This window comes from Cucurbita moschata, unplaced genomic scaffold (genome assembly GCF_002738365.1).
Source record: "Cucurbita moschata cultivar Rifu unplaced genomic scaffold, Cmos_1.0 Cmo_Scf00032, whole genome shotgun sequence".
NCBI classification, from domain to species: Eukaryota; Viridiplantae; Streptophyta; class Magnoliopsida; order Cucurbitales; family Cucurbitaceae; genus Cucurbita; species Cucurbita moschata.
In genome coordinates, this window is record NW_019268548.1 from 1,173,187 (window position 1) to 1,186,736 (window position 13,550).

Consider the following 13,550-nt stretch of genomic DNA (forward strand, 5'->3'; position numbering starts at 1 on the left):
TTTTTTTTTTTTTTTTTTTTTTTTTGCACTTTTAAGACATTATTTTATGAATACTTTACCATTTTATTAACCTATAAATTTTGATTAACATAAATAAATTGAGTATAGAGAAATTCTAAATGGTGTTGATAAATTAGTGTTTTTGCAGGTGCGGGATACATTATCTGATGCTGCAGTCTCTCGGAAGTTTGGGGAATTTTTTGTCAACTGGGCTTTGTCCTTCAAGATTTGAAGCTGTTTGAGTTTGTCACTATTCAATTCCCTGCATTTTCGTGTGGCAGGGCGTTTGAAATCATGCGAGTATATACCCCATTCCACCACTAAGAATTTTTTTATGGCTTGAATTTGTTGGTGAATGTTCATCGTGGCGTCAAATTCAGAATTTTTATTAGAAAGGTTAATGGATCCTTGGCGCTCTCGATTAATGCTCATACTTCATTGCATTTGTACTGTCATAAACATGGGTGAATGAAAATTGGATTTCATATTCATATATTCGTCCTTGAAATGCTGAAAAAGGGCGACTTTTCAGGTCTCGTTATATTGGTATATTCTTGTCATAATACGGCCGGATGGATCATAAGTGAAAGGAAAAGTTGAAATGTAAACTTTACCTTTTTCTCTTCTTTGTTATGCCTCAAATTTCTTATTTTGATCCATGAATGCAAAAATCTGACTAGAAAAAGGAAAAAAGAATCATCATTGATGCAATTGTGGAGGTGCCATTGGATAAGCAAGTGGCATGACATAAGGAGGGTGGGGATGGATTCCATGAGGAAGCATCACTGGAGTGTCAACCGCCGACGCCATGTGCCCTGGACGAGCCGCCACTGGATGTCCAACAGGTGCCCCGTACATGCCGATTCCGGGCAGATGCTGCTGAGGCCCGTGCTTCCCTGGTGGCCCCAAAGCCGGCGGATTACTCTGGTTAGGGCCATTTGTCTGGTGGCCGGTGATCGGAGATTGATGGGACATGACGTCACCACCGCCATTATTAACTGAGGTTATGTCACGAATACTTGATCTTCTTCTATCTCTGTTCATTGAGTTCAATCGTATGAAGTATTTCTGTGCATGACTGGCCACTTGTGTCGGTGTCCTGGATATAACGAAGTTTCTTGAAATGCTTCTCCAATCCCCTTTCCCAAACTTGTCTAGCCCCAGCAGAAATAACCTGAAAATAGCAATAGTTAAGAATCTCTCTCAATTATGTTGTGCACACAGAATCTCCGTATAGAGGAGGCAAGATGGTGCCATTCAACACAAGAACAAGGTATTTATTTATTTGTTATTTTTTAAATCTAAATTGATTGATAAATTATATAGCTCTCAATGAAAAGACCCAGTTTTCGAAGTAATTATTCCATGGCTGAAGTTGTTGAAAATACACTAACCTGTGTTCTTCCTCTGTCCATGGAATCACTTTCTTTCTTTCTTGTTCAGACCTGGATCCACCCTTTGCGGCATGGGCAGATGAATTGTGGGAGAGCCCAGAAAACCCACTTCCAAGACCAGAATTGGGTATTTTATTACTATCAGAACCAGTAGCTCCATGTGGATGAAGACGATGATCCTTCGCCTTGGTAGAGGCTTTAGTTGCTTCTTCTGAAACAGAATCATAGTTGGGAATAGGAATTTGGCCGGACTCAATAGCACCGACGTCTTCCACCAGCATTTGGTAGTGCTGCTTCAAGTCTTCCATGTTCTTGGTTGGAACCATTGAAGCAATGTTTTCCCACATCTCTTCTGAGGCCTTATTCCCTTCAATTCTCCAGCCCAATGCGTGGCTATGGCGTTTTCAAACGCTTTATCTTCTTCTTTAGTCCAGGTAGTAGCTGATCCAGTTGACATGGTGCAGTGATGTTATTTAAAACCAGAGGGGAAATTGTGTTTAGTTTTCTGGGGAAGAGTCGAGTCTGGTTTGAGCCAAAAGATAAAAGGGAGAGAGAAAAGTGGAATGTGGTGTAGGGCAAGGGAAGGTGGTGAGTGGTGAAACTACGAATTGAGAGAGGACCACTTTTTGGAAGTTGAAGTGACATGTTCTTTGTCATTTCCATACTCCATCAATAATCATACTTCCAGAAGCTTTAGAGAGAGAGAGAGAGAGACTTTATGGTCAAACATCAGCCGTCATGGAGTAGGTAGTGAGAATCTTAAAAAAGAACACATATTAAACCATAATCTCTCTCTCTTTTTGCAGTTCCCTACAGAAGGAAGAGAAAAAGAAAAGAAAAGGAGAAGAAATAAGAGTTTGCCACACGACCGTCGTCGTCGTGGTTGGAGGCGTGCAGGTATTTTTCTTTTTCTAACTCGCCCCAAGAATCTCTAGCTTCAAGTCTGAATAACACACTATATGAACTCCAACTACGAACTTGAAATTTTCTAGTATTTCCGTAGTACGAAGAAAAGTGTGATATTGATGAAATAAGATCATATATCATTGAATTAGGTCTCAAATACTGAAAGTGCGACAAATTTTCCCTATTAATTGGGATACGAGTATATATATATGTGCATGTGCATGGAGGTAAGAGGTTGGATCGTTAATCGAGAAAAGGTGTCAACCCGAACATAATTTAACTAATTACAACTAAGAATTCAAAGGTTTGTGGATGGATCCAAATTCTACATCATTATTATGCTGAAATTGGTAAGTATTTTTTCTTTATCATCTTTGTATCTTTTCAATAAATTAAAAAGTCTAAAAAAAATTAAAAAAAGAAAAAAAATTAAAGAAAGACCTTAAATAAAAATATATGTTCAATCTTGTAATATATTTATATATGATGGAATTTACCGTATCCAAACAAGCTCTAGGGTTTCGAAGGGTTAAATGACCAAAATAACCCTCACATCTTGACAATTCATGGGGGTATATCCGTCTTCACACACGATCCGAAGCCCTAGTTATGATGCGCATTTTTTCTCCTCCCTATTTGCATTGGTCGATTCTGCATTCCGGCGGCTTGTCTACTATTCTTCGTAGTTTTCTCTGATCTCATCCTCCCTCGTTTAAGGTATCTATCGACTTCATTCTTCGATCCGTGTTGATCTCTCTTGTTCTTTGTGCTGTTCAGAATTCATTGCATTTGCAGTTCGTGTTTGAATGCTCTGCGAGATGGTTGAAAAAGGACTCTTTATTTTTCAGTTTTTTTGTTTTTCTTTAGTCATCAGTGTTTTCATTAACTAGAGTGAATCTTTCGGTCGTTGCTTTTATGATTTCATTTTAAACGATTGAATTCTTACCGTGAAGAAGATTTTCGAGTAATTATTGAACGAAGAATCGTAGTACTGTTGCTATATGTTTCGTATTAGGCAGATAATTATTGAGATTAGGGTTGTTTAGCATTGCAGTTCTTAGTCTTTCAGGAGCCTGTTTACGAGTTGAAAACCTTGCTATGCTATGCAGGCATATTCCTCGATGTCTTGGTTGAAAATATTGAAGTAATTAGTATTGTAACTTTCTGAAAGTTGGTCTCTTCCACACTTAACATTAGGTTGTTCTGGACTGACATCCATAAGCTTTTCTGTTTTCACTAGTTTACCCGTTCCTATACCTCATTAGGCTGTTCAAGTTGAGAAGTGGAGCTGTATAACTAGCAATTGGTGGTAGATTGTTTTGGAAATCGCTACTTAGAAGGGGTAATTGTAAAGGAATTTTTTTTGGATTGTAAGGTATGTTATTGTTACTTCTGTGTAGGAATGGAATCGCAGATCAAGCATGCTGTGGTGGTCAAAGTGATGGGTAGAACTGGATCAAGAGGGCAGGTGACTCAAGTGAGAGTCAAGTTTCTCGATGATCAAAATCGTTACATTATGAGGAATGTCAAGGGACCAGTGAGGGAAGGAGACATTCTAACCCTGCTGGAGTCTGAGAGGGAAGCTAGAAGGTTGCGTTGATGGGGGGGGACTCTGTCAAGGTCGTCCCAGTTCTCCGATTTGCAGTTGTTGAATGTAGAATGGCTGTTTTCATTTTCCCCTAATTGTGTTATTTTAGTGACTAGCGTGTCCAAGACATTTGGTTCTAAGGCAGAATACGTGAACTGGATGAGTTATTTAATTGAGTTTTGAAAGCATCAATTTTGCTTATTATGGAATTTCTGTCAAATTTTGTGGTTGTTTACAGACTGCGTTGTATTTTTGGTGTAATTCAAGTCATGCATACAATGAAATTCTTGAGTTCAGTTGGTATGCTAACTTTCTTGGGAGGGAAGTGATTTTCAAATTTGTTAAGAAACTCAAAACACTAAAAAGAAATCCCACGATGTTTAACATCTGTTGCCACTGTCTCAGTATTTTGGAGCTGAAACTATATGCTTGAACGGTACAAAAGTATAATATACATATTACAGGTTGATATTATGCTCCCTTTGAAGTGATGAAGACAGTACAAAATTAGAAACTCTAGTAAAAGAAAAGCTAACTATCATCTCCTGAAAGAATTTTTGATGATCCATAAGTTCACAGTAGGCTGTAGATGTCAAATTGGATGACTGAAATGTTACGACACCGCCATATCTACCATCCTTGGCCATCTGTTTGTTTGTAGAAACATGTTTTTAAGACCATGATATGCCATATAATTCATCCCAACACTGTATGAGGATGGATCTTAAATATAAAGTGGTTCTTCCTAAAACATTTGCAGCAGCCACAATGGGGGAAGAAAATCCCCCATCCAGTGATGGAGTGTACAAACCAATGAGGGCTGCCTCTGAATATCTGAAGAAACCCCTTTTTGACTGAGGCTACTTGATTCACAACGTGTGTATTTCAGTACTATCTTGGTGATTTAACACCAACTTGTACAAGCGGCCGCCCTGGAAGTTTAGTTAATTCGGGGCTCCCGCAAAGAAGAGATGCCCTCTGTGGATTAAGAAGCAAAAGCTGATGCATGTCTTTAGGAAGCACATTGAAAACGGCCAGAAGATCCCCGTTCAGTTTCTGGCAAGTTGCCGCAGAGTCTGCATAAGCCCTCCTGGATTCCTGCAGCTGAAGATGGGGTTTGAAACATTCAATATATGGCTGCACAACCTCTTACAAACAAGAAATTATAGCTCCTCTTCAACCACTACAGTTTAAATGATGAATGCACAAATTGAAAGAGTTGTTGGTATTTTTCTGTGAGATTCCATATTTGTTGGAGAGGGGAACGGAACATTCTTTGTGAGAGTGTGGAAATCTCTCTCTAGCAGACGCATTTTAAAATCTTAAGGGGAAGCCTATAGAGGAAAACTCAAAGAGGTGGGCTTGGGCTGTTACGGCATTCCTCCTCCTTTTCTTTTAACCTATCTCATTCCTGATTTCTCATATAAAGAAATACTAAATAACACGTCACTTGCTATGACGTCGAACATGCATTTCAATCATATTTATCGTTATTTTTCTCAGTAAGCTAACTTCAATCATTGCCAAAGTTCGAATGACATTGAAGCCTAGACCTCAGTTCCTCAACAATTTTGATTGAAGTATCTCCAGTGGACTCATAAACTTATCTGCTGAACACCTATTTGCGGGTTATAAGTCTACTCAGTGCCACAGAGAACACTAAGAAATGATTTTGGAAAAGCAAGAACAAGAAATGCTAGGCTGTAAATGAAATATGCCGCATGGTCACTTGGGTCAGTAAGAATCTAGAAGAAATATCAGCTAAAAAGTAGCACAAGGTATAAAAACATGAAGGGAAGGAAAACATAAACCACCAAACAAATCAATATACTAAATATTTAGAAGAAAACACTTGCACATCTATGAAGCATAGTAACACAAGGAGAAGTGTTATCCTTTAAAATGGTTCCCAATAAGGCTAAATCACATTCCTACAGATTATATTCAATGATGTCAACAAGTTCTGCCTTCATCACCATCTATTGTTCATCAAGCCCAAAATGTTCTTTAAAATCACATGAAAACATCACGTGTTGTCCTAATATCTTTCATGGGGTCAGAAATCCACCAAAAAAGTAACCTATCCTCATCGAAGTCATTCTGTACCTTTCAAAAGAATGCATAAAAGATCTTCCAAAAGAACAAAAAAGCTGTATTTGGAATCAAAATAGTGACAAAGGAATTGTTGGGAGAAATACCTCTATTTCTTTTAGAAGATGTCTTTCAATAGCATTAAATAAATCGACAACTTCCAATTCAGGCATTTTAGACACAAGCCGAGGTACATCAGCACTCATTCTCGCTTGCCTCCAAAGTCTATGCTGTTCTTGTTCTGCAACAGCACGCCTTCTCTGAAACCAAGGCATAAAGTTTGGTCCTTTGAGAAACCGCCTGGAAGGAATAGTTTAACAGGTCATTTGATATGATGATAACAAAGTTCAATACAACTATCCTTAAAGGGTGATGAATACTTCCAACCAAATAGAAGAATACAATAGAAATATGAATATAACACCCACATTACCTGTACAAATCCAGCCAGTTAGATCTCATTCGCTTGGCCAGAAATTTTCCCGGTCCTCTTGTCGATAGACTGGCAAGAAATTCATCAGCACTAAATTCGGGTCGAGAAGGCTCGTCAAATGGAGAAGATCCTTCTGAAGGGGTGGTGGTTCGGAAGTATGGCCCAAAAGGTGCCAAAAAGTTGGTTGTAAGCTCCAGGAAGTGCCGACGCAGTATCTCATTGTTAACGACAGACATAGACTCCTCAACCCTTGGTGATAAGCCAGCATCAATAAGCCGATTCAAGATCGACGTGTCTGGCTTCGTTACTGCAGGGTAAGTGCTCCAGATAGCTTCCTTATGTTCTGTCATAAGGCATAGTGGACCATCTCTCCTCAACTTGACAGCATTGAGCAAGTTTGACGGAGAGAACTTTTTCAAGGATAGTTGCCGAAGTCCAAGCCCTTCAGAAGCACCAGAAACACTGCCAGAAGAGGACCTGGACGTCTGGGCAAGCCGACTAACAGCAGGGGTCCCAACTGAGACAATATGAGGAATATTACGAAGGGATTTAAGGAAGAAGAGATTTGTGACCCCCAAAACCATTGGTGGGAATGTAGCTCCATCTTGAAGTGTGTTTAAGTACGAAAATTCAGGGTCATGAATAGTGAAGTAAGGTCTAAAATCAACACTACAAAGAAGAGGAGCAACCAAACTAACAAGACCAGCAACAGCTTCACAACACTGGGGAGGCGTTGGTGCAATGATAAGAATAGGTTCACCAATAAGTTGCAACTCCCACAACAGCCAGAGCTGCAAAAGAAGGCCCCGGAACGTACCAAAGAGATCGGAATCATGGAAAAGACCCTGTGGAACCGACAGATTATTGGGAAGAAAAGGAGCCATAGAGGACGTAGACTCTTCGGAAAATGTCTCACCATCCATTGGCAAACTATGAGCAGGTGGCAAGTGTGCTTTAAGCAAGGCATTTCCTATAGGAAGCTCCATTTGTTTACCAGGTACAGGAGCAAGCCACATTGAAACAAAAGCAGCAATATGCTCAAGAGCCTTCTTCCCAATGTCAAAATATAAAGGACCTATGATTTGCAACAGAGGTTTGAAGACAGTAGAATAAGGATTATGAGACAAAATTACCACAGACTTCTGCTCTCCACCTCTTCTCAACCTCTCATCGTGTCTCTGCCTATTAAAAACAAAACCATACATGTACTTAGACCTTCTAGCAACGCTGCTTTTTGATCTTAGCTCGTCCACTTCTGCTATCTCAGAAGAGGAAACATTTCTTGGTTGAGAAATTTCCTTCCTTCGAACCCGGAAAAAGAATATACAATCGTGAATGCTCGACCGGTTCTGGTGCTGTGAAATTGAATCAGGAAATGAACTAAAAGCAACTTCAAGTTCCTCATCTTGCGTTAGACAGTCTGGAGGGTAGCACTCCTCAATTAGTTGACCTTGTTCAAGATCAAACCTTATAATGCAAAAGGCCACAACCCACTTTTGGAGAGATTCTGGATCCAACTTCACATTAACTTCAGACTTCACAGAAAAAGAAGGGGACCTGCTCATTTTGTTGCATCAGTTCCAGGACCATTCCCCCTAATCTTCACTCATCACTATCCACTTCCCTCACAAAATTTCAGAGATTTCAACCAATAATCAAGATCCAGGCCGAACAGCTAACCTAATAATTCATGTGTTTTCGCCCATTTGGACACTTGTACTGAATCAAATCACCCGAAACAATGTACTGGAAAACCTGCATTATATGCCGATTAAAGGAGACGCCGAAAAACTATAATCCTTTAGCAACACTGAAAAGTGGCATGAAAAAGAAGTAAAAGAAACGGATCCTAGATACCCAAACGATGTTCGGAAAACACATGAAAATTTCACGAGTGAGCTACACTGCTTACATTACCCTTGGTACGAGATTTCCACAAATAATAGAAACGAGAATAAAATAATGCGACAAAATAGACAACAAGACACTAAGAACTACCACGGCGATAGTTTGTAGAGATCTATCTACAAGTGGGTCGCGATTTACCTAAACTGACAACGAAATTCCAGCCTGAACCAATCTGGATCGACGAGAAACAAGTATCTGAACGAAAAAGAACAAACGGGTCATGACAACAACCGAAAAAAGAAAAAATGTAACATAAAAATATAGCGGGAAGAGAGGTCGAAAAGCAAGCAGAAATTATGAGAGTGCATGAGAATACGGAGGCTCTAGAATTGGTTGAAGAAAGAACCGAAAATCTAATATCCGGATTGGACTTCAATAGGGGAAATGAGGAAGGGAATTGGATTGAAGCATCTACCTTCCTCCAAGGACTCTCGAATTCACTGAGAAATGCCAAAGGAACAGGGCTGGAACTGATGAAATCTACGGATTAATCGTAGAGAGCGTAAAATTCCTTGGGTGAGATTGTTGTTCTTCGGCTGCGGGCACTAGGAAGTGTTGTTCGTGATGTAACATGTAATCCGGTAATCAATCTTGTTGTCCAAGTTGCAGAAATGAGTCGCTTCCAGGAAGAAAACATTCATAATTCTGACCTCCATTGATTGATTATCAAAGAACAGAGTCCTTTTTTCTTTTCTCTTCCCATTTCTTTTAGGCAAAGAAAAAAGAAAGATATTTTATTTTAATCCCGACGACATATCTAATTATTAAATTACACCCTAAACTTTCCCATTTTAAATATCAATTTTCAAATCTTCGAAATTAAAGCAAAATATGAGTAGCATTGCTTAATAACTTAACAAATTTTCAATTGATTTTTATTACCCTAGAATTAATTGATTATAATAATTATTATTTTCTATTAATTGAGATTAGAATTAATTCGCTCCTTAGTCTTGGGCATTTTGGTTGGAGCATGTTTGCTTTAAGTTCATCGTGTTGGACCACAACCGAAATCCTCCAATCTACCTGAAACTGGTCCACAAAATGGATCCGTTCCGCATTCTTTATGTCTTTTAGTTCGTCTAACCACCACATCTTTCTCCAAAGAAGCAACCCGCTCGCTCCAAATTTGTCCCTGTAGTTGTGTAACATGGCGTCCACACTACAAGTTTGCTCTCAGCCTCTTCGATGACACTAGCCTATAATTTTTTTTTTTTCATGGCTAGGCCAAACTAGCCTATAATTTTTTTTTTTTCATGGCTAGGCCAAACCTTTGGCTTTGATACCCTCGTCATGACGCCAGGACCTTCAAACCCCCAAATCGGGATACCCTGCTAACCTAACGATCCAATGTAGCAGAATAAGCTTCAAAAGCTTTACCGAGATTCTTAGTCAGGGCGTTGGCCCTACAGTCTTTCTAAAACGCTAATGCGTCGACTTGAAATTTAAAATTTTTTGTAACATTGAATACAGAGAGAATACAAGAGAGAATTCGAATACAAGAGAGAATTCAAATCAAAGGATCATCTTTGGGATTATAATTGGAGTTAGAAGTTAATATTGAATACAGAGAGAATTAAGAAAAACAAGCTGAATTGTAACACAGTAGCAACAGCAACTCACCCGTATTCTAATATCATTAATCAATTAATTACCCTCACACAAACCACTTATTTACATTTGAAGCAGACCCAAGAGTATCTTTCCTGTATCAGTAATGTCATGAACCACCCCATCACTTCCTGTTCTTCACTATCACCAAAACTCTTTATCAATTTGTCATTCTCAAGGTGCACTTTGATTCCCCTTTAGATTAGTTAAGGATCTATACATCGTATACCGGTAACCGTTCTTCGATAGAAACACGACATATTGGGCACTTTTTACACTTCTCAGAGCAGGAACTGCAATCATATTCATTCACAAGTAGAGGTAATTATATATATGCTTGCTTGGCTCCTTCTCAGGACAACAGTAATTCAATAGCATAGGATAAGATGGGGTATTTTGTACCTGCATAGTATGCGATGCCTACACGGAAGAAGAACCACGCTAATTTCTCCCTCGAAACAAACCCGACATAACACCTTTTCCTGTTAAAAGGATCGGGTGGACCAATGAGTTCAACATAATGATATGCCAGTTGAGGGAAGATAAAGTATGATAGAAACATGTCCATTCAGCCATTATCTTGTATTGTTCAAATCTGTCAAGAAAGAGGGGAGAATTTACATTTTGAAGTCTTTCATATTCCTGCTGGCTGTATTTGGTGATTTCTGTCTGCTCCCCAAGTGCAGCTTGAAGGCGCCAGACCTGTATGACATAGAACATCAAACACAGGCCAAATAAAACTAGTAGCAGCATTGAAAAGGTCATCGCGACAACTTGTCGTATACAATAACTACGCTCACCTCCTCAGCAAGATCTTTCTTGGGCATCTTCTTCACAATCTCGGGAGGATATCCACTAAAAGTGTTGTACCTGAGGTCAAACAGGATGCAAAATGTAAATGTATGTATAAGCTTACCACAGACAAGTGAACAAATGGTATCAGAATTAAACACTCGACAAATTTATTGTCTAAACACGGCATGAGCGGAGCCAAGAAGGAAGGAAGTCTGCAGTTTCACTTAGTTCGTACAAATAAGGAATTATGATTTGAGTAGAAATATGAATTCTTGATGAACAATTGTTTGCAACTAAAAACATTTTTTTAAGCACTCCATCAAACTAGGCCATGAATGTGGCTCCAATAAGATAGTTGAGTGTCTTGACTTACGATTTTGCAGCAAACCATGAACTTTTCTTAACAACTAATAAAAAAGCAAGAGAAATCAACGAAGATGGCATCAAAGTATCAACAGAAGATATAAATGCATGCCAACCAAACAGTCACACAGGGTTTCTTATTATTGTTGTTATATGCGTTCAAGTTTGTAGTGTATCTATGTAGTAGTGTTCTCACAAAACTATTTGCAAGGGGGAAAAAAAATACCGACCCAGAGGCACCCTCATGGTACAATCGTGCCTGCTCCTCTCGACTGCCTTCATCAATTGACCACCATCCCAATAGCCTGTCTCCACAATATCAAGTAAGTTCATATTTCATGAAGCATATTATAAGCTTCAAGTACACCATGTAGACTTGATGACATTATCTTCATTAAAGAGGTAAAACCTCAGAAGGTGTGGAAGGAAACGAAAGGAATAGAATCATAATAAGGATATCACCTTGAACCATGATGAAAGAACTCCAAACAGGCATGAGCCCTAGTAGAAAAACTGAAATACAATGCTGTGCTAGATCCGCCTCTTAAGAGAAGTACAGCTTTCTCTAACAGCCTAGATATAGCATAAATAACGGCAGCGCCTTGCAATAATAGAAGGGGCGAGAAAAGGACAGGAATTGGCAGGTCTTTTGCACTCGTAGGCGTTCCCTGAAATGCGGATATGACTAGATCAAATATTGGAAAATGCTCGTGATATTTCATAACATTTCATTTAGCCGACAAACTTTCATAACGTTTCATGCATAGCGACGATAATCTAGTACTTCCCTTAGTTGAAATGATATTTCATAACATGCGAAGTTCATGATTATTAAAGGTGTAGATCCAATGCAAAGAGAAGTTGAAAGTGCATGTGCATAAGAGATGTGCATTGAACGTGCAGCATACCTCTAAATACATGCAGAGTAGGATTTGAAAAACAATTATGGGAATTTTCATGATATGGCCTCCAATGTCTTGAAGGCCACACATTCTGTCTTGATGCTGATCCTGCTCTGAATAAGCTATTAGACCACTGTTCCAGTCTAGATATCTGACTACTGCTGATGATGAACAACTTTCTCTTGTTTGAATATTTCTATGAATCGCTGGATTAGACCACTTTGTACATACAAGAAAGGCAAAGCACTCGGCAATGCTGCAACCGAAGTATTCAGGGAAAAGAAGGCATAGAATTAAATTGGGCTGGCAAACAAGTCATACATCGTCACAATATTGATTCAATAATGGTAGACATAAGCATAATACTGAAACAGGACATTCTAACACAGGAAGGCGCATGAATGTTACCCAAAATTTATAAACAAGTCCCACCAGCCAAGAGCACCAACATTCCCTGTAAAGTTAACACGATGAAAATAAGTTGACGAGATAAGCTCAATGTTTTCAGTCACACGTATATATGTAGAAACGAACAATCTAGCATTCATACTTTCCTAAACCCTAAACCCTAATTGATCATCAGCAAGCAGCCTCCCTCAACGTTGCTTTCACCGAAGAGGAGGTAGAAAAGGCGATACAGCCTTGGGCTCTGACAAAATTCCAAGACCGGATGGTTTTACCTTAGAAATTTTTAAAAAATGTTGGAACATACTGAGAGTTGATATCATGAGAGTGTTCCTAGATTTTTTTATAGAATGGAGTGATCGATGACAACTTAAATGAAACATACATCTATTGGGTCTCAAAAAACATGGATGCCCGCATTCTCGCTAACTTTCATTCCATATGTCTTACAACCCGACTATCAAAATCATAGCAAGGGTGATATCAGAACATCTTAAAAGGGTCCTCCCATTCACTATTATTGGGTAGCAAACAACTTTTGTAGAGGGACGACAGATTCTCGATGCATCCCTCATGGAAAATGAGCTTATAGATGAATGGAAAGAACGAAACAAAAAAGTGTAGTCATCAAACTTGACTTGGAAAAAGCCTTGGACAAGGTCGATTGGTAGGAAAAGGCTTTGGCTCAAAATGGCAAGGAGGATAAAAGGTTGCATTTCATCCACAAACTTCTCCATCATCATCAACAGAAGACCGATAGGGAAGATCAATGTCTCACGGGTCTTCAACAAGGGGATCCACTATCCCCTGTTCTTTTCGTAATGGTTATGTATTGAGCCGAACTAAGTCTCGATATTGCCCCAGTCGTATTGTCCAAAGAAGCAGACTCATTGATATTGCTTCCTAGTACTAACAGGGTCTTCTTTACAAAATCTTGGATGATAGACATAGGGGAAAAGGTAAAAGGTAAAAGCAATAAACCTCACACTAGCAAAAACAATATGGAAAGGAAATTACCCTAAAAAGGTGAAAATTTTCTTTTGGAAAATAGCACATAAAGTCATTAGCACAAGTGAAATCTACAAAAAAAAAAAAAAAAAAAAAAAAAAAAAAAAAAAAAAAAAAAAAAAAAAAAAAAAAAAAAAAAAAAAAAA

General features: G+C 38.8%; 4 protein-coding genes and 1 pseudogene across 7 annotated transcripts in view; 2 read left to right on the forward strand and 3 right to left on the reverse strand.

The window, feature by feature from the left end:
• The window catches only part of LOC111430128, a 3,130-nt gene extending 2,599 nt beyond the window's left edge, over window positions 1-531 (forward strand). Inside the window, exon 4 of one of the 2 annotated variants that reach the window (XM_023066296.1) lies at window positions 138-531. The gene's annotated coding sequence lies outside the window, so the exon portion shown is untranslated. The remainder of the gene's footprint in view (window positions 1-137) is intronic. The other variant, XM_023066295.1, reaches the window with a different exon arrangement.
• A 142-nt stretch (window positions 532-673) lies between these two features.
• Window positions 674-1,943, reverse strand: LOC111430125 (annotated as a pseudogene).
• LOC111430126 (40S ribosomal protein S28-1-like) lies at window positions 941-4,123 on the forward strand. 3 transcript variants are annotated; one of them, XM_023066294.1, is made up of 3 exons: window positions 941-1,003; window positions 2,201-2,291; window positions 3,701-4,108. In XM_023066294.1, the coding sequence occupies exons 1-3, from the start codon at window positions 974-976 to the stop codon at window positions 3,898-3,900; spliced, it is 321 nt and encodes a 106-aa protein (XP_022922062.1). In that variant the 5' UTR covers window positions 941-973; the 3' UTR covers window positions 3,901-4,108. The 3 variants fall into 3 exon arrangements, 2 of the variants coding, with proteins under 2 accessions (XP_022922062.1, XP_022922061.1); XM_023066293.1 differs by lacking the exon at window positions 941-1,003 and adding an exon at window positions 1,679-1,828 and having other exon boundaries at window positions 3,701-4,123; XR_002708277.1 differs by lacking the exon at window positions 941-1,003 and adding an exon at window positions 2,818-3,017 and having other exon boundaries at window positions 2,277-2,291; window positions 3,701-4,123.
• A 126-nt stretch (window positions 4,124-4,249) lies between these two features.
• LOC111430122 (protein DENND6A) lies at window positions 4,250-9,025 on the reverse strand. Its single transcript, XM_023066290.1, has 5 exons — window positions 8,736-9,025; window positions 8,459-8,515; window positions 6,413-8,167; window positions 6,087-6,279; window positions 4,250-4,992 (listed from the first exon to the last, which is right to left on the reverse strand). The coding sequence occupies exons 3-5, from the start codon at window positions 7,975-7,977 to the stop codon at window positions 4,780-4,782; spliced, it is 1,971 nt and encodes a 656-aa protein (XP_022922058.1). The 5' UTR covers window positions 7,978-8,167; window positions 8,459-8,515; window positions 8,736-9,025; the 3' UTR covers window positions 4,250-4,779.
• An 804-nt stretch (window positions 9,026-9,829) lies between these two features.
• Window positions 9,830-13,550, reverse strand: part of LOC111430123 — an 8,856-nt gene continuing 5,135 nt past the window's right edge. Inside the window, exons 7-14 of the mRNA XM_023066291.1 lie at window positions 12,400-12,445; window positions 11,998-12,247; window positions 11,552-11,757; window positions 11,320-11,394; window positions 10,732-10,801; window positions 10,553-10,633; window positions 10,334-10,413; window positions 9,830-10,224 (exon numbers count right to left, since the gene is read on the reverse strand). Coding sequence (XP_022922059.1) covers window positions 10,146-10,224; window positions 10,334-10,413; window positions 10,553-10,633; window positions 10,732-10,801; window positions 11,320-11,394; window positions 11,552-11,757; window positions 11,998-12,247; window positions 12,400-12,445 — 887 coding nt within the window. The 3' untranslated portion in view covers window positions 9,830-10,145. The remainder of the gene's footprint in view (window positions 10,225-10,333; window positions 10,414-10,552; window positions 10,634-10,731; window positions 10,802-11,319; window positions 11,395-11,551; window positions 11,758-11,997; window positions 12,248-12,399; window positions 12,446-13,550) is intronic.

Excerpts from the sequence above, each read along its gene's own strand:
- LOC111430126 (XM_023066293.1), top strand. The coding sequence starts at position 1,790 with ATGGCGTTTTCAAACGCTTTATCTTCTTCTTTAGTCCAG. Across the intron at positions 1,829-2,200 it reads TATCTTCTTCTTTAGTCCAG|TTCCCTACAGAAGGAAGAGA; the intron begins GTAGTAGCTGAT and ends CTCTTTTTGCAG. Across the intron at positions 2,292-3,700 it reads TCGTGGTTGGAGGCGTGCAG|GAATGGAATCGCAGATCAAG; the intron begins GTATTTTTCTTT and ends ACTTCTGTGTAG.
- LOC111430122 (XM_023066290.1), bottom strand. The coding sequence starts at position 7,977 with ATGAGCAGGTCCCCTTCTTTTTCTGTGAAGTCTGAAGTTAATGTGAAG. Across the intron at positions 6,280-6,412 it reads AACTGGCTGGATTTGTACAG|GCGGTTTCTCAAAGGACCAA; the intron begins GTAATGTGGGTG and ends TATTCCTTCCAG. Across the intron at positions 4,993-6,086 it reads ATCTTCTAAAAGAAATAGAG|CTGCAGGAATCCAGGAGGGC; the intron begins GTATTTCTCCCA and ends CCCCATCTTCAG.